At 44.4% G+C, this 20,012-nt stretch overlaps 1 protein-coding gene across 4 annotated transcripts in view; it reads right to left on the bottom strand.

The window, feature by feature from the left end:
* The window catches only part of MAST3 (microtubule associated serine/threonine kinase 3), a 1,229,968-nt gene that overhangs the window by 545,853 nt on the left and 664,103 nt on the right, over window positions 1-20,012 (bottom strand). For 2 of the 4 annotated variants that reach the window (XM_069649247.1, XM_069649248.1), the window contains exon 2: window positions 13,691-13,780. The exons of the other annotated variants lie outside the window; for them this stretch is intronic. In XM_069649247.1, coding sequence (XP_069505348.1) covers window positions 13,691-13,780 — 90 coding nt within the window. The remainder of the gene's footprint in view (window positions 1-13,690; window positions 13,781-20,012) is intronic. 4 annotated transcript variants of the gene reach the window in all.

Below are 20,012 nucleotides of genomic sequence, written 5' to 3'. Positions count from 1 at the left end.
GGCAAGGGTGGTACTGTCATCTTAAGAGTGTACGCATCCTCCTCTCTTCATAAATCAATGAAGGCAGTTCAGACTGAGCGACTCCGCAAAATAGCAGGACTATCGCCGACCCAGTAACCCCACAACTTTCTGCTCATCTGAAACACATTTACTGTTTCTGGGGATACCCTGTCTGGTAGGTCAAAGCAACCTCATGAGCATTAGGGGGTGACCACCTGACCTCATTGGGCCAGGGGCACACTTGTGTAACACTGCGTACCACTCCCTGTTTCACCCATATTCCCGTCTCTAGTACTGACCCACATACAGCCTCCACTCCTGCATCCTGATAGACACATCTTATCCGTTCATGCATCCTGATAGACACATCTTATCTGTTCCTGCATCCTGGTAGACACATCTTATCTGTTCCTCCATCCTGGTAGACACATCTTATCCGTTCATGCATCCTGATAGACACATCTTATCCGTTCCTGCATCCTGATAGACACATCGTATATGTCCTGCATTCTGATAGACCTATCTTAACTTATCTCCTGCGTCCTTATAGACACATCTTATCTGTTCCTGCATCCTGATAGACACATCATATCCGTTCATGCATCCTGATAGACACATCTTATCTGTTCCTGCATCCTGATAGAACATCGTATCCGTTTATTCATCCTGATAGACACATTTTATCTGTTCCCTCATCCTGATAGAACCATCGTATCCGTTCATGCATCCTGATAGACACATCTTATCCGTTCATACATCCTGATAGACACATGTTATCTGTTCCTGCATCCTGATAGACACATCATATCCGTTCATGCATCCTGATAGACACATCTTATCTGTTCCTGCATCCTGATAGACACATCGTATATGTCCTGCCTTCTGATAGACCGATCTTAACTTATCTCCTGCGTCCTGATAGACACATCTTATCCGTTCATGCATCCTGATAGACACATCTTATCTGTTCCTGCATCCTGATAAACACATCGTATATCTTCCTGTATTCTGATAGACCTATCTTAACTTATCTCCTGCGTCCTGATAGACACATCTTATCTGTTCATGCATCCTGATAGACACATCTTATATGTTCCTGCATCCTGATAGACCTATCCTATCTTATCTGTTCCTGCATCCTGATAGACATATCTTATACGTTCCTGCATCCTGATAGACACATCGTATATGTTCCTGCATTCGGATAGACCTATCTTAACTTATCTGTTCCTGCATCCTGATAGACACATTTTATACGTTCCTGCATCCTGATAGACACATTGTATATGTTTCTGCATTCTGATAGACCTATCTTTTCTGCTCCTGCATCCTGCTAGACACATCTTATACGTTCCTGCATCCTGATAGACCATCTTATCTGTTCCTGCATCCTGATAGACCTATATTCACTTATCTGTTCCTGCATCCTGATAGACCTATATTATCTTATCTGTTCCTGCATCCTGATAGACCTATATTATCTTATCTGTCCATGCATCTTGATAGACCTATCTTTTAAAAAAAAGATTGTATTAATAGGTTCCAGTTCTAATAAAGAACTTTTCACACATCAAATATACAAATACGACAATACAAACAACAAAACACTACCATCATCAATATATAAATACTGTGCACTAGTAAAATGATCCAATGATATACCAAAGAGAATCATCAGCTTTTCGTGCCATACCTAATACCAATAACAGATTCCAGCTAATCCTAGGATAGCAACATATACAAATACAACATCAGGGTTTCCATGCCACCCTCCAGTAAAACCTGCATCAATTTATCTCACGTATTCCACTATAGTATCGGAGAAGCCTGTCATTTTGCAGCAATTTCATTCTCAAATGCGTCCATCTTTTCGCAAAAGCAATTGACTTCGATAGACTCCTACCTGAAATACCATTCCACTAGAATAAATCATGTTGGATTTCATCTAGCCCGTCAGCAAATTTCGTGTAACATCTGGCATAATATGTGTTCTTATATTTACAGGCAGCAAGCACATGTCTTATAGTTTCCAGTGCTTTATGGTCACAGCACAACCTACAACATGATTTTCTTTGGGAATGCTCAACCACGCCACTCTAATTGCGAGGGAATTTAGCTTATTTAAATGCATTAACATAAATATCCTTCTTAAAGTCAGACAAGGAAATTGTACAATGTACCTTTGGGGTTTGGTAGTAGTGAAGTGCATTTTTGAAAAAGTACTCAAGGATACGAACTTAGTTATGTGATCATAATTTGCCACCCAGTCCCAAGCAACTGCCTTTCTTTTCAGTGTCTGTATAGGCACACCCGGACCCTCACACCAATCTGTGCGCCAATCAATCGCCTCAAAAAAACTTTAATTAAGTGATTTAAATTTAATAAAAGCCATAGTAGACCTGCAGACTATGGCATCACTCAGGATTGCTAATAACGTATCATTATCAGAACACATTAACTTTATGTATGATTGACCCTTATTTATCTTAACAAGCATCGCAATAGAGGTCAGCCCCAGCTCTAAATGCACAGCCTGCACCCGGGGTGTGTTAGATAATCCCAAAATGCACCTCCACAGGGTACCCTCCAGGATGTTGTTCCACCTATCACACTTAATATATGAACATTCTAAGGCATAATTGATACTGGTCACCGGTTTTTGTCTATAGAGTGAAATAATCCCTGCTAGGCTATACCCAGAATCACTAGTAACATATTTCTTAATTAAACACATAATGGCTGCTGCTTTATTATGGCATTTCTTTGATAAAATAGCCTCCCCACTTTGTGCTCTGATCTCGTAGCCTAAAAACTATAATTATCAACCTAATCAATTTTTCCATCCCTCAATAAAATTCTATGATTATCTTTCTTGAAAGTTCCAAATCTCATAAATTTAGACTTAGCTGTCATGCATGCTGGATGTGGTCCTACCTCCTACGCTCGTAGAACAGCTAGACCGTTCTATTCCAAATGGCGGTTGTTCGATACGTTGCCGGGAAAACGATGTTTGCACTTTTCACGTCGCTAACTTCACGTGTATTCTGCTTCGTCACGTGAACTATGGCATTACGTATTTAAGCAGCGTGGAAACTTCACTCGCTGCTTCTGATCGAATCATTTGGCGTTGTGTAGCTGAACCTCCGATCTGCATCCTTGCAGGTTACTAAAGCTACTTTTTGGGCCTTCTATAGCGTGTTTTCCGCCACACGCTGATTCCTGGAGCTGTTTGGTTGCGTGTAAATCCACACGCGCACGTTGTCTTCAAACACGGCTGTCCTGGGCTGCGTGAATCCTGTTCGCGTGTAAATCCACACGCATACTTTGTCTTTAAGCGCTGCTGGCCTGGACTGCGTGAATCCTGCTCGCGTGTAAATCCACACGCGCACGCTATCTTCAAGCACGGCTGGCCTGGACTGCGTGAATCCTGCCCGCGTGTAAATCCAAATGCGCACGCTATCTTCAAGCACGGCTGGCCTGGACTGCGTGAATCCTGCTCGCGTGTAAATCCACACACGCACGCTATCTTCAAGCACGGCTGGCCTGGACTGCGTGAATCCTGCTCGCGTGTAAATCCACACACGCACGTTGTCTTCAAACGCGGCTGTCCTGGGCTGCTTGTATCCTGTTCGCGTGTAAATCCACACGCATACTTTGTCTTTAAGCGCTGCTGGCCTGGACTGCGTGAATCCTGCTCGCGTGTAAAATCCACACGCATACTTTGTCTTTAAGCGCTGCTGGCCTGGACTGCGTGAATCCTGCTCGCGTGTAAAATCCACACGCGCACTTTGTCTTCAAGCGCTGTTGGCCTGGACTGCGTGAATCCTAATCGCGTGTAAATCCACACGCACACGCTATTTTCTTCGCGGCTGTACAGAACCGCGTGTACTTTGTTTATACCATAAAAAGAGCGCTATTTTCAACTCCTGCACCTGTGATATTAACAGGGGGATTGATTCATTTCTATACATTACTCTACGTGGGAAGGAAGCTTTTCAAGGATTATTGGAAGGTGACAGTGAACAGTACTTTGGACGCTATCCTGTGGTGCATCAACCCGGTATCTAGCGTGAGCCTCGTTCCGTTCGGGATAAGTCTCCCTTACTAATCTTCCCTTCCTTGTCGTTTGTTTTACCTTGGTTTTCCTCAAGAGACTCTGCTGGATTCTTCTGCCCTAGACTCAAGGTCAGTGTGTGCATTCATGTCATTTTCTATTCCATCATACTCGGGTTGGGGCAGTTATTCATGATACTTTATTTTGTTCTAGGCTGACTTCCTATACCTTACCCACGCCCTTTCCAGTGATCCATCTCTCTGCCTGTTTTACCAGTCAGAGAGTTGTATCATTTGGAAGGTCTTAACTTGACTTCACAACTATCAAATCGTGTGCACAGGGATCCGGAAGACCCTACCACCTGTATCCTTTTGAGTACCGTATCCTTTTCAGTTAATACTTTGGTGCTCTCTGACATTAGCGATGTTAACTGTTAAACCATCGCATTCAGCATAATCCATAGTAGCTTGGCACTTCTACATATCATAATATAAATGGTGTCAAAGATTGGAAGGCCATCGGCAATATGCCAAGAAACCAATCTCAACACCACCCAACCGTGGAGGGAAAATACCTCTTCCAGTGAGAAAAACACCCATATCTGCCAAAAACAAACTGAAAAGAACACGGGCAAGGACACATCCCTGTTTAATGCCCTGTTCGATTTTAACTGGAGCTGATAATTCACAGTGGCCATTTAATCTAACCCGGACCACATTATTGTCATGATGTAATTGACAGGCATACAAAAGATGCTTTGGCATTTGAACCAACTTTAACACAACAGACCTTGAGCATATGCATGTAGTTCAATTTTTGTGTTGTAGGGGAATAACAAGGCTTACAACAGACAAAAACTACAAATGTCTAATTACCAAATTGTATCATAAACTCAATTTATTCCCATCTTCAATATCGCCTAAAATCTTACTCGAAAATTATGAGTAACTATAAAGTGCAACAAATAACTTTTAACATATAAAGTGACATGTGCTCCTTACAATGACAACAAATTCGATAAATTGTTACATTCTTACACCAAACAATTAATATGTCTCATTCATTAAATTATAATACATAGGAAGGCTAAAATATACAAAAGCAAATCTAAAACAAAAGTCGTGCTAAGTATTAACAAGAGTTCTGACTACTACTGACACACTCTTACCCAATAGGTGTAAGAGTAAAAAAAAACCAACATAGTTCATTCCTCAAAACAATATTATTTACTCTTGGGAAATTCCTCAGGGGTAAATCGCCTTCTTCACTTGTTGACATCTTCTCCCACTCTAATCATGGGTTAGCATTAAATATGCAGATGGCGACTCTCACTAATGGCCCATGATTATTGTCCACTGGTTTCAAGAAGGATCTACGTGATCCGACTGCGGCTGATTTTCCCATGGCTGAAAAGTTTGCATGTGAAATGTACGAACCACAAAAGGTTTGTACATTTCCCATGCGAACACTCATTCAAAACCCCTGCATACCCACATCCCCACCCACACCTGCAGCACACCCATGACACCCCCCCACCCATACCCTCCAACACCCCCCCACCCACACCCCCAACATAAAAAAACCCTACTTAACTTTTCTTCAGGCTGTATCCCTGCAACGACTGTTCCCTTTCACTTCTGTGATCGGGAACCAGCGCTGCAGGGTCCTTTTCTTTTTTTCTTTTTTTTTGGGAGCTGCTGGGGTTTTCCCACAACCCCCGCTCACTATACTCTGAAGTATAGTGAGCGGGGTGTTGTGAGGGGCACCCCCGCAGTGTCCGTTTTTTAAACTTTTTGGGTGTGCTGCTGGGGTGTCCCCCGCAGTCTTTTTATTTTTATACCTACCTACAATGCTACCACCAAAGGTTCGAACTTTTGGTGTTCGAACCTTTGGTGGTAGCATTTTTCAGACTTTTTGTACGGTTGGACCTTTTTTTTTGTTGGTCTGATCGTACAATTCCTTCAAGAACACAATGTTGACTGTGCAACGGCTGCCACCCGCTTCATCATAGTATTGCCTGTTGCACTCTATTCCACTGGAGGTCAGGCTAGTTCTGGTTGGCCTTTTAACAGACGTTTCATTCATCTCGGGCTAGTGTTACTTCCGTAACCACAGAGTTACATCAAATAGAGTTACAGCGAAACTGGTCGCCTCATTATTCACAATTGTAACACTGCTTCTTTCGGAGTCAACTGAGCCGCCTAAATCACCACAGCTCTCTCTAGACACACACTCTTCTCTAGATAATTCATCAGTCTGGACTGTAAGTCCGGGAGCGGTTGAGAGTCTGAGGGAGATGCTAGGAGCAATTCCAGCGTCACAAGATGCGAGGTCACCAACAACCGAGGCCCCAGATTCTTTCTCATGATTCTCCATTGCCAGCAGTTGTACCTTCGATTGAAGTGAGTAGCACAAATTGGGTATGGCGTTGTTGTTTAACTAGGGCCTTGGCCTTTTCCATCACCGTCCCATTGTCTGCGACAGGAAACTTATCCACTAGCTTGCTATTACCATTAAGTGGAGCGAAGAAAATGTTGGCAATTTTGGTACATTTTGCGACCCCTTGTCCCTCCACAGGCTGGGATGGCTCGGCCACAGGGGGAACGCCACCAGCTGACGGTCATCTCCTTCTCAGTACTCAGAAATGATGGGCTGATTAGTCCATTCTTTGTTAGTTTCGAAGATTATAACTTCATTTGCCACCTTTAGAGGGCATTATAGTGTGAAGCAAACCGGAGAAAAAGCAAGTTTAAAAGACAAACTGATGAATTAAAACAACAAAAGCCTGGCAGAGACCCAAACTCTTGCATGCAATGGACAAACCCCTACACAGGCGTCAAAGCACCAAATATCAAGTATCAAGTGTCAAGCTGCACCCGAAGCACTAAGCAGGCCGTGTCAGACACCAGATATTCACAGAAATGTACAAGTTGGTCACCCACTTGCATGCTAACAAAACACACTACTTAATTATGTAGAACATGCAGCGGATCTGCACCAAGGGGACTTCCTCACCAACAAGCAGCAGGAAATGACAATTGGCAACAGTGCCTACCAGCACAGTCATGCAGTACAAACTGCCCCAACACCAGCTCCAGGGGCACCAGAGCACCAAAGTCTGCAGAGCTTGAGGAACACCTGCGGATGTAGTGCCCAAGCTAGCACCTAACTCCTGTCTGCTCTCCTGGCTGCTCGCCTTGAAGATACTAGATTAACGGCTCCACAAGCCTAGAAACGCGTAATGATGTGTCAAGCCGCACTGAGAAGCAGGAAACTGGACAAACACTAGTGCTCAGCCGCTTCTGACACACCAACTAAGACGTCTCTTATCTGTTCCTGCATCTTGGTAGACACGTCTTATATGTTCCTACATCCTGATACACATATCCTATCTGTTCCTGCATCCTGATAGACATATCTTATCGGTTCCTGCATCCTGATAGAGATATCTTATTTGTTCCTGCTTCCTGATAGACATATCCTATCTGTTCCAGCATCCTAGGTGACACATCCTATCTGTTCCTGCATCCTGATAGACATATCTTATCGGTTCCTGCATCCTGATAGAGATATCTTATTTGTTTCTGCTTCCTGATAGACATATACTATCTGTTCCAGCATCCTAGGTGACACATCCTATCTGTTCCTGCATCCGGATAGACACATCCTATCTGTTCCAGCATCCTGGTTGACACATCCTATCTGTTACTGCATCCTGATAGACACATCCTTTCTGTTCCAGCATCCTAGGTGACACATCCTATCTGTTCCTGCATCCTGATAGACATATCTTATCGGTTCCTGCATCCTGATAGAGATATCTTATTTGTTTCTGCTTCCTGATAGACATATACTATCTGTTCCAGCATCCTAGGTGACACATCCTATCTGTTCCTGCATCCGGATAGACACATCCTATCTGTTCCAGCATCCTGGTTGACACATCCTATCTGTTACTGCATCCTGATAGACACATCCTTTCTGTTCCAGCATCCTAGGTGACACATCCTATCTGTTCCTGCATCCTGATAGACATATCTTATCGGTTCCTGCATCCTGATAGAGATATCTTATTTGTTTCTGCTTCCTGATAGACATATACTATCTGTTCCAGCATCCTAGGTGACACATCCTATCTGTTCCTGCATCCGGATAGACACATCCTATCTGTTCCAGCATCCTGGTTGACACATCCTATCTGTTACTGCATCCTGATAGACACATCCTTTCTGTTCCAGCATCCTAGGTGACACATCCTATCTGTTCCTGCATCCAGATAGACACATCCTATCTGTTCCAGCATCCTAGGTGAAAAATCCTATCTGTTCCTGCATCCAGATAGACACATCCTATCTGTTCCTGCATCCAGATAGACACATTCTATCTGTTCCAGCATCCTAGGTGACACATCCTGTCTGTTACTGCATCCTGATAGACATATCTTATCTATTCCTGCATCTGGATAGACGCATCGTATCTGTTCCTGAATCCTGATATACATATCTTATCTATTCCTGCATCCTGATAGACACATCTCGTCTGTTTCCTCTCCTGACCCCCTGTTTGGGCATCCTCTTCTCATGGCAGCAATCAGTCCTCAGTAGTGGACCACATCACGTTGCTCTCCACCTACTGCTTTCCTCGACCATCACTTTGCCACTTTCAGGGTCTGGTTGGCATTTTCTCAAATCTGGTTGCATGTTCTCCAGAGCATAACACAAGCCCATTGATATCTAACACATGATGATATACCCTGCTCGGACCCTCAGGTGAGTGAGCTAATATGGCAAATGGCAAAGGGCTCCTGTGTGTCTGCGGGGGGAGGGGGTTAACCACCCATCGGGGGCAGTAAGTCTATTAATGGCAGACACTCCTGTCCCTACAATGTACTCCCCACCTATGTGCTTCTAGTTGGCAGGCCCAAGCCCACTAAACAAAGCGTCTCTTTGCTGCCTGTTCGAGAGTGGCCAGCCAATACTGGTGCACCTTGATGTCAGTGCAGAAGTAACTGTATCCAAGTCATCCAATTTTAAGGCAAATAATCCAGGCCCTTCATTCTGAGCGCTGATTCCTATTCAAGTGCCTGTCTCACGCTCTGGGTGGGTTAATGCGCAAACCATGCATAGGTGGTCTAAGGCCTAACTAGTCAAAGCACTTGGCCAAAGCTGTGCAATGCCACAGGTGGTGGGGCTGCACTGGGGAGCACTTTCCTTAAAACCTCTAATCATCACTGCTCCCAGAAAGCCTATCCCAGGGGTCATGAGTGGAAGGCTGGAGAGGCACTGCTCGCTGCAGGTTTCTTCACATAGAAACCTGTAGCTGGGAGGGCCTCCAGCCAAGCAGTAAACAATAAGAGATGTTACATCCCCAGCTGCTTCCTCTGCAGAGTGCACAAGGCATCTTTTAGAGGGAGGAAGACACTGAGGGTGGGCGCAAGTCTGCGGGGCACCCAGGAATGGGGGAGGAGGACAGGAGCTTGGGTGAGCGTAGACACTCTGCTTCCTGAGGCGTTCATACAACTATCCATTTATAAATGTGTCTACTTGACAATCTATTCTTCCACCAAAGGAAAAGGCTCAAACAGGTAAATATAAGATCTCTCGACTCCGCAAGAACAATCTTTTTCTCCCGCCCCAGGACTTCCAAACGGTGGTGCAGAGCCTAGTGATCTTGCTTATTGGGGGTTAATGCCCTCCTCGCAGGGCTCTGACTGCTCACCTGCACCCCTTCAAAGCAGCCTACCCTACAGCAGCTTGCCTCATCATCGGCTATAGGAACTTTGACCACATCGCCCCACCTTGTATGAGCTACCCTGGACCCCTATCCTGGCTAGGAACTGGTTCCAAAACCGCATGCCTTACCAACAAAGAAACCACTGCCAGGACGCTGGCATACTTGATGATCAAATTAAAAACATTGGGTTGCACACACATGGTCATCTAGCAGTAAGACCATTGCCATACTGCAAACAAGACTGCTCACAAAGAGAAAACTAGGAAACAGTCCTTCGCTTGCTGAACTCCGGTCCCCTTGAGCTCCATGATGGTTACAATCCAGATCACTCCAAGTCTCCTTAAATTTACAAAGCCCCGGCTCTTCCAACAACACCTTGGTGTAATCTAGATCCCGGCTCACTTCTGCACATCCCCATTCGTACATTGTACTGTGATGACTATCCCTAATGTTTACTTGATAACTTGTTAAACTCTTGCTACCTATATTTTGGACTAAGAGCTGTACAGCTTTCGGCTGCTACTGACCGGTTTGCGCTATAAAAATACATAGTAATGATAACAAAGTTGCCCCCTTTTAGCCTCGTCACAGGTCCATCAGTGCAGAATCTGCTCCCATCACCTCCCTGGATGTTTCTTTCATCAACACCCTGCACCCCGAGGATCTCTTCCCAGAGGACAGCACCTAGAGGTGGGTCCGCCCATAACTTGTGTGCTGTGAGTAGCAGCGTAACATCAGACCACAGCATCACAGACTTGCACAGGCTTCCAACAGATCCTTACAAAGCCCTAAACATGCTACTTCCAACACACCTTCTAAAACCCTGAATAGACCCTCACACTGCCACCAATGGACTCGTATGAAACCCCCCAAAAGGTATGCCTTCACCCCTCTGCTTTTCTTTCTTCCATTCCCTGGTTTGCTGTTCCTACTCAGCGGTTTGAAGCAGCCCTTGGATGCGACAAAGAGCTATGCAAGCAAACTGACATGACACCATGATGCCCCCCATACGCCGTCTAGAATTCTCTTCCATCCCACCTCCCTCTTTTTCCCTCCCCTCGCAGCGCTTTGAAGCAGTGTAATGACATGCGACCAACATAACATGTGCACCTATTCTTCTAAAGCGCTAGGTGGCTGACGCCTCAACTGTTTTCTAGTGATGCAGTGACTATGAATAACATTTATGATGTATTCCACTCCTCTTTATTTTCCATTTGAGTAGATTGAGACCAGGCTCGCACCGGCCGATGGGGCAATACCATGAAGGTTGGCCCCACAGGCCAGTTGGATGATTTGGAAAACCAGAGGTTTGACATGTGACACTCGTTTTACTAGTCTTAGGGGGTCATTCCGAGTTGGGCGGTAGCCACGGGTCCAGGTCCCGTCTGGGTGAATGGGGATTTACCGGGTCATTCCGACCCCGGAGGACCCGGTAAGTCGCCATTCAATCAACCATTCCCCATTCCCATTCGAGCCCCCATAGGGCTCAATGGGAATAGGGAAGGCTCTAATAACGGGCCCGCGAATGGCAGGCCCGTTATTAGCGCCATGGCCCCTTAGCGGGACCCGTAAAAGACATTTGGTCAGACCACACGTCCTTTACGGTTCCCGCAAAGTGACCTCAGAATTGGGCGGTAAGGGATTACCGGCACCGGTCTCCTTACCGGTGCCCGGTATCCCTTACTGCCCAACTCGTTATGACCCCCTTAGTCTTGAAGAATGCAGTGGAAAATGCACCAGTACTCACACATTTTACGAGTGTGCATTTAAGAAATCCCAAATCTGGATTCATGAGTCACTTAATTGAGTTGGTTCCTGGGCACTTTTTTGATGCAGTCCAACACAGATTCAGACTACAATAATCACAGTAAAACTATTGATAATGGTAAAAAAAACAATACAAATGATAGTAAGTGGAATCAAAATGTGGTGGTTTGTGAGAGACTTAGCCAAGATTGTCTACCAAGTGCGGCCTGAAGCTAATGTACTTGGGCCACCGCAGAAACATTTACATCTGTAAATGCCCGCACAGCGCTGCAGAGTGGGCATTTACACATTTTGGGTGGGCCTTGCCTGCTCAGGCCCTACCCTGTCCACGCCTCTGGGTGGTGGGAGCTACCGCACACCCAGTGGATTTAATAGGTGTCTGAACGTTCCGTTCGGCCCATAGCTTCAGGATCCTAGAGTGAGTTGCATAACTCACATCTTCATCACTTTATTACTTTGAAATGTATTTATTTACATACAGGGAGGAACACGCTCTTTCGATCACAAAAGAAGGTACCGTAGATAAGGAGGCAGAATTAACAGGAAGCAGTGAGCTGCTTACAATGGGGTTCATTTGAGTGACATTCTGACCAGGCTGTGGAGGGGAGTACATGGAATAGTCACTGACGACAATACATGGGTGTACATTAATAGATCAAGGACAACCAACATTAGACGATTGTTAAGTGCAGGTAGGTGGTGCGGCCAGCTGTGTTGGGGATGTGACCATGATGGAAGGGTTCCATGTGTTAAAATCGCTGCAAAAATGGCAGTTTACACAAAGAATCGCGGCAAAAAGGCCATGGTTTTGCTGCCGCAATCCATGTAAAGGATGCGGGGGACACCCCTATGTCCCCCAGACCCATTGTACTATTTAATGGGAGCAGGGGCCACCCCGGCAATCCTGCTCCCTTTAAATGGTATAATGGGGTACACCTTTACCGGGTCAAGCCACTGCATTTCTGCCGCGATTTTTTATAAAGGTGACATTTCTGCCTCAATTGTATTACTGCATACCGATGGAAGAAGTGCTAGAGTGGAGGCAGAGAAAGTGAGGGACAGTAGCAGTTTTGAGGTGAGGGGAGTGTATACATGGGCAGGCATATATGCCATACAATCTGATTTTAAAAATTAGGATGAAAGATCTTTTTTTCATGCATTGGTGACGCTAGGCCACTGTTACCATCACTCTTCACATTTGCTCATCTAAGTGACCCCACCATGGCTGCGACTCAAAAGCAATTCTCATCAATTGCCAGCAACGCACACAGTAGAATTGAATTTCTGCTGCTCTATAGCCCCCCACCTCCAGGATATCCTCCATATTGCTTCCTCGCTCTGACCGTGGAGGGGTGGTGGCTGCCTAAAGGAGGAATGGGGAAGCAGCTGGAAGGACCCCGTACAGAGGCAGTAAGAAGAGGTGCCCATTGGTCCAGAAGGCCTTTGCTAATAGCCTGCAAGTGTCCCGGGGATTGCTGACGGACCAGAGAGGGAGAGAGAGAGATCACCATAGGAAAGCACAGATGCAGCATGCTTTACACATAGTCACACTCCCAGATTGGGAATATGTTCAGTGTGCATTCTGAAACACCATTTTGACCGACTAATCAGAATGTTGAATTAGAGTTTGCCCATCTGTACAGCGATGCAACTTCACTGGAGCATCAAAGCGCATTGACACCCAAAGGTATCTTTATGCGCTAATAGCCAGCAATTTTGCCCTTCCAGATTCAGAATAGCTCAGTCCTCAGCAAAGTTAGATGTCAGGATATCCCTCATTGATTTGCAGCCTGTCATGAGGGTGAGAAAGCTACTGAAGGTAGAACACTTAGGTGGAGAAGTGGAAAGTTAACCATCTACATAGGGTCTACGCTCCCCCATTACACCAGAAGCAGGAGTGGACAACCGCTCCAATGGAAGCCTGTCCTGCCCCTCGTTTCAGTACCAGGCTAGAATTCCAGAGCTGTTCATCAAATGAGAATCAAGTACATACAAGCGCATACAGGTAGCATCCATTGATTGGATATAGGTTATATCCCTCTAAAACACACAGTACACATGTTTCCCTTACCGCCACCCTCTGCGGGGCATGCCACTGTCCAGCAAGGCTACCCGTGAAATGATGTAGCTCCTTACCTCCAGGGGTGCAGGGTTTGCAAGGGACTGCTGGGGCTGCACGGGCTGCAGGGGCTCAGCAGGGTTGGGCTCTGGCTACTCGGAGACAAACTGCAAGGCAAGATGCACAATCAAAATGTAGCGCTGCGTGTTTACAGATCAAGGAACAAACACCACCCGGGGAAACTGTGGTGCCCGCATTTAAGAAGGAATGTTGCTCCTTTGAGTAGAACATCTAACAACGGGTGCAAGTATTAACCATAGATGGATTTTGTGGCTCGGAGTAATACACTCAGCCTTATTTTGCATAATTTGTCAATTGCATGCGTATGTGCTGTGTGGTCACCTGCAGGCAATTTTAAATGTCCACGAAGCAGAGCGGGCAAGCAAAGAGTAGAAGTGATCTGAACTCACTTTTTCACGCTTTAATTTTTCCACTACCGCTCATGGAATTGTAAATGTCTCCTGCAAACAAAAACTTTGCAGGTGGATTTTACTAATGGATTGCTATGGAATCTGTCTGTCATTAGCAGGTGCAAAAGTGAGGCCCATTCCATAGAAATCCATTTGTTGTACGCCTGCATGAAAATCACATGCAGGCGTCCAAGTCAGAGAGGAGGCGAGCATAGCAGAAATTTTATTTCCCCTCCATGCCCCACCTCCGTCTCACTAGAGCACCAAAATGGGGGCAGAGTGTGAAATAGCGGCATAAACATATCATGTCTCATACTCATGCCTCCATTTAACTCTCCACCCCATGCAAAATGCGGCACACTGTGTTTATGCCTCTGTCTCCAATGTTACATTAACGGCTAGGCGAGCTTCTGATCCCTCCTGGGCCCACATAATCTGAAGTTAAATCACCCAACCTGCAACCTAATGAGACTCCACAAATAAATTGCTCCCACTGACTGTTGCACTGTAATGACATCATACTTTCTTTACCTGCGTGTCCTTTGACACCTCATCGAGACAATGCACATCATGCCTCCATAAACCACAATTCTAATTCAGTTTCAATGTGTTCTTTTTATTTAGTGCATGATTAAAATAAAGTTTTTTTAAGTACAATGACATAATTATTCCTGCCAATGCTCCTCTAGCCTAGGTCTGTCCCTCTCTCCCAGTCTCAAACCTGTCTCTTTTGTTGTCTCTGTCTGCTCTGCCTCTCTTCTCTCCACCTCCCCATCTCCTCCCATCAACCCTTCTTTCCATCTCTGTCTGTGTATCACATAAGTGTTCATACCATATTACTCATGTCTAAAGCCTGAAAACTCTATATGTGAATGCCTTTTGTTGTACTGAAAAGTATAATAAAAACTGCTACAAGGCACATGCGCTTGAGGTTCTACAGGCTTATTCATGAGATGGCCGTAACACAATGAATATGAGGAAAGGCCACATAAAGAATCAAGCAACTTCATTGTTTAAAGAGGAACCCAAACAATCTAATAGTTACGCAAAGTACGCAGTCTTGAGCCTGTTTGAAAACAGACATTCTTGTGCCTATGGCAATTTAGGAACAGCCATGGGGTTAAAAATTGCACCTGGATATGCTAACCATTTTATTTTTGGCCTGTGGAAGGAGTTCTTAGACACCAGACTCACAGAGCACTATAAATATATGTTGTACTCAGATAAAACTTTCCTGATCTGGGCATTAGGCGAAGAGTCTTTAAAGCAATGTATGCAGTAGCTTCTAACATTACTTTAAATTCAACATGGAATACTCAAGAGCAAACATACACTTCATAGGTACGACTACAGCCATGGGAAGGAATGGGTACTTGGAAACAGCTGTATTCAAGAAACCCATGGGCTGAAACAAATACATGCACAGAAAAAGCTGGAATGAAAATCTCAGAAAGCGATCAGTCAACTAAAAGCATGACTGTGTAGCTATGCATATGTTTTCCCATAAAGCTAAGGAATTAATAGCTAGCCATGTTTTACACATGTTCGTTGCACAACGGACACTAAGCCAAATGAATTGATAGGCAGTTTGATTGTGCATTGAAAATACCTAGAGAAATAGTGAGAGAGCAGATCTGCAGAATGAGTGCCTGTGCTGGTCAAATTTAATTTGCTAAGTTTAATTTAGCTCTGGACCTGCATGCATAATTCAACTTGGATAAGAAGCGGAAAAAGATAGTTTAAATAAAACATACTTTTTGTGCCTTGATGTAATAGTACAATTGGGGCTAGACCCTCACCAGAAGCAAGTTTCCATTAGAGTAAGAACAAAAGGAAAAGTGAACGTATCGAAGAAATATTGATTACTGCAAACATTGCAACCACATTTGCACAGAATTGGCCATAACAATCTTATTGAATACAACTATGAACATTTAAGGGGTGTACAACTGTGAATTGGTCAGGACAAGGAAACAGAGGCCTGAATAGAGATGTCGGTTGCATGTCCCATTGTGGTGAACTTTGGAACCAGCATTACATGTCAATCACATTATCAATACTATTTAAACAACCAAGATATGTGCATGATTTTCCAGTACCATTCCATCAACCTGTTTCAGGTGCCACCTCATATATGGGTCACTTACCAGAGCAATTACTTACCTCTACCACAGCTAGGCAACCAATTGGCCAATTTATATCTCAGAGATATGCCAACCCGGTCAGGTAAATGCAAGGTCCACATGTGTAAAGAAGGTTCCCCTTGAATCTGGAGTGGCAAATCCCATAAAACTGCACTATTCTCCTAAAAAAACTCTTCCCCCCACACCACCTAGCCGCATCCCCAACCAATTGATTCTTACTCACCCAGTTACATGAAATGGAAGAGAAGTCCAATGCACTACCTTTGAAATTGTTTATGCATGTGTAACAAAAGGCACAAATGCAAAAAAAACGAATTCAGGACAATCCTCACTGACAGCTTTACAGTGGCAAAAGCGGCATATCACACATGAATCTGCTATTCTTCATTTGCAGATTCATGTAGGGACTCCTCTCAATCACCATTGTGATAAAACTACAAGTTAGAGAGTGACTTAACGTAGCATCAGAACCCCATATCCACAAGAAGTTCAGTGTACACCTTCACACCCACGGAGCAGTCAACATGACTGAGGCAAGCAACTGAAACGTAAAGGAATTGACTGCCCTTCCAGACGTCTAGCAGAGATGAAAGAATTTGTAGTATTGATCTTGCCATTTTACTAACCCAGAGCTCAGAGGATGAAGAAAAAAGTTGTGATGCTTGCCGCCAGTGCAGTGGACATCTAAGACATAACTGAACCTCCAGACAAAACTACCCAGAGAAATGTGGAGCACCCAGAGGAAAGAAGCTTCTACCCACCGACTCAATCACCCATGAATACCAGACAAATCCTCACCTGGATTCACTCCATCGACACTTAGCCTGACCGCCATACCACCACTTATTCTAGAGACTGCGGATGAGTATAACTAGATTACTGGTTTCTAGACAACCTGCTCTATCTGCTTTTCTGTATTTCTGTACTGCCTGTACATGCGTTCATCTTGTCTGCATAACCGTTTTTTTCTTGTAACCAAGTTCTCAAGTATCCTTGTGCTGCCTGCGCCCAGCTACCCTTGCGGGTTTGGTTTTTGTGCTATACCAAATAAACAAACAAACAAACAAACAAATAAATATGAGATCAAGTAGTCTGCACCACAATCCACTGGGCATCTAATGATTAGTTTGCTCACAAACACAAGCTGTCTACATAGTACAATGCAAGGGCCCACACAAAGTGATTCAGAAATTGAAACACAGTATAGCTGCTCGATCCCAGTTCACCTCCCTTACACGCCAACAAGAAACGGGAAAGAATGCAGATGGGTGCAGACCACCACTCCACACCCCATACAATGCTGATGACCACCGTTCCATGACCAAATGGATTCCAGAAACCAACTGCCAAAGAAATAATACCTGCTCAAAGTATGATCACACCACGTCTAAGGCTCCATCCTATATATGCAGACATCCAATTCCAAGTACACTTTAGTCTGCCCATATAGCGGAAGAACTCTCCCAGCAAGGACAATTGACTAAAACCACAAATGGCCTGTATAGTATCTCAGATTGCCCCTTTTGGGGGGCAATGCCTTCTGGGGAAAAGGACAACATACAAACACAAAGATGTTGTTGATCACTGTCCATTCAACAACTGATGATGTGACTAGTACCCAAGACATGGCCATGATCAAAATGCTGACCTTAATGGAACCATGGTTCTTCACTAAACTAGAGCATTAGCCTTGAGATTATCCTACCTGAGGAATTCAGGGTTCTCCTGAGATGTTAAAAATCATATGGGGTGGCATTAATTTACCCAGAAACCGTTGAGGGCACCAAAATTGCATGCAAATCCACACAATCATTTGAGCACAGAATCACCTATACCAAAGTGGATTGCCATGCGTTCTTCACTCGGTCAGCAGGATAGGATGCCGAGCTCCTGGGCAGCTTCCTTTCGTTAGCTGTGCACCTGTAAGCTTTGTTGAAGGAAACTGTAATGCTGTGGGGCATTCATCTTTGATCAGATATTATCTCCAACAAGCCGGGAGAAGACCATGTCACCAACCAGGCAATCTGGGGTTTCTCCGAGGAGTGCAGGAACCAATCCACAGAGCATTGCGCACACATAGCCTGTGATTCAGGCAAGGCCTTAAGATAAACCATATGAAGGTCAACCCTCAATGATGTTCCAATCGTCCATTGCATGCTAGTTATATGCCTGACCTGGGTCGAAAGCCATGCACTTGCTATCCCTTGCCAGGTGATGCATGCTGGAAAGTAGCATATATGTCAGCCGAAGCATTCCGTAACACATTCCCAACTATTCACTCACTGGCAAATGCTGTGTGCCATCCTAGGGAACTCCCCATGAACTAACTGTATGCTGAAATAAGGGGGACCTTCTTTGTATATGGACCCCACAAACCAAATAAATTGAGAAGTAAGCATCCACCACTTGATTTGACAAGCAAATAGGGTTCTATGTTATAACATCAACGGTCTTTTTTTGAGTTTTTTTAGAAATGTTTTTAACTAAATAACTCATCGCATTTTTTTAAAAAAACTATCCTTTTTGATTTCTACCTATTCCCACCCCCCTAATCCTTAAATTCCCTTTGCCACCCCCTATATTTTTGATAAAGATTTTTAGTAAATATGTTTTTTTAAAGAAAACATCAAAAAATGTCCATCGATGTAACGACGTTGTGCCAGCAAATATATTTCCTCAAAAGAAAACGGTGAATGCTGGTGGCTTCTTAATTTGCTAAACGCCCAGTTCTTCTCCAATTAGGGCTTGAAGACACCAAACTATTTGACACACGTATGATAAACTGGCATCGGGCAGAGCCGTTGCAAGACGTCCGCAGGCCCACATCAGTGGCATGACCCATGCTGGCAACAATTCATTTCTCTTTTCACACCGTTGTTTCATTTTAAGCAGTGCTTTTGTAATACGGGTCTGCAGCAGACACCTCAGTCAGATTAACGAAGGGCAGAAGAAGGCCTGTTCTCCCGACAAGTGTCAACTTCTGTTATGTGTTAATGTTTTGTAATTAGCACAACAGTGGCCATACACATTGCAAAGCACCCAGGTGGCTTTTCAATCCCCGCCTACTGCAAAGTACACTACAATTCTACTACAGACAATGACTATAAGCAGGTGACTTTATCAAACATTCTACTCTGTGCTCTGTCTTTATAGCTTCAAAGTAGAGTAACTCCCTTGGCAGATTACAGCATTATCATGTTGTTCCATAGCAGGTGTGCAATAATCAGCCAGGCTTGTCCTTTGGGCTCCCTTTACATTGCATTCTGGAGTGTCTGCCCTGCATTTGTTATGTGAAAAAACGACAAGTACTTTACAAGAATGCAAAATGGTGTGCTAAAAAAAAGTCAGGACTTCAGAATATAATTAGCAAACATCACTTTAGGCTTTTGCCTCATCACTGCTTCTGAGTAGTGGTGTTTTGGGGGAAAGTGAGCACTAGTTTGTTGGCGTTACTAGTTTGTGTGGTCGTTTGAATTTGTATAAGCAGGAGTTAGGTTATGCTATTGCACATGGGTAAAAGTTTAACTAACGATGGCACAATAAAAAAAAAAACATGAGTATTACTGTTGTGTGGAGAATATTAAACATTTACCAGTGACAATGAAGTTGGTTCATCCCGTTGGACTAGGTTCAGATACATGCATATCACTAGAGATCTGCGAATGACGTAAGAGTGTATGTTACAATTACAGCAGAGCCCTCTCTGCCTTTCATCCTTTCACAGTTCATGAAACTACTAAGAGTGAGCGGTCATTTGCAATATTTGCTCTATGCAAGGCTGCCAA

Source organism: Ambystoma mexicanum, chromosome 1p, assembly GCF_040938575.1.
Source record: "Ambystoma mexicanum isolate Mex_15411 chromosome 1p, UKY_AmexF1_1, whole genome shotgun sequence".
Classification (NCBI taxonomy): domain Eukaryota; kingdom Metazoa; phylum Chordata; class Amphibia; order Caudata; family Ambystomatidae; genus Ambystoma; species Ambystoma mexicanum.
This window is presented reverse-complemented; position numbering and strand designations above follow the sequence as displayed.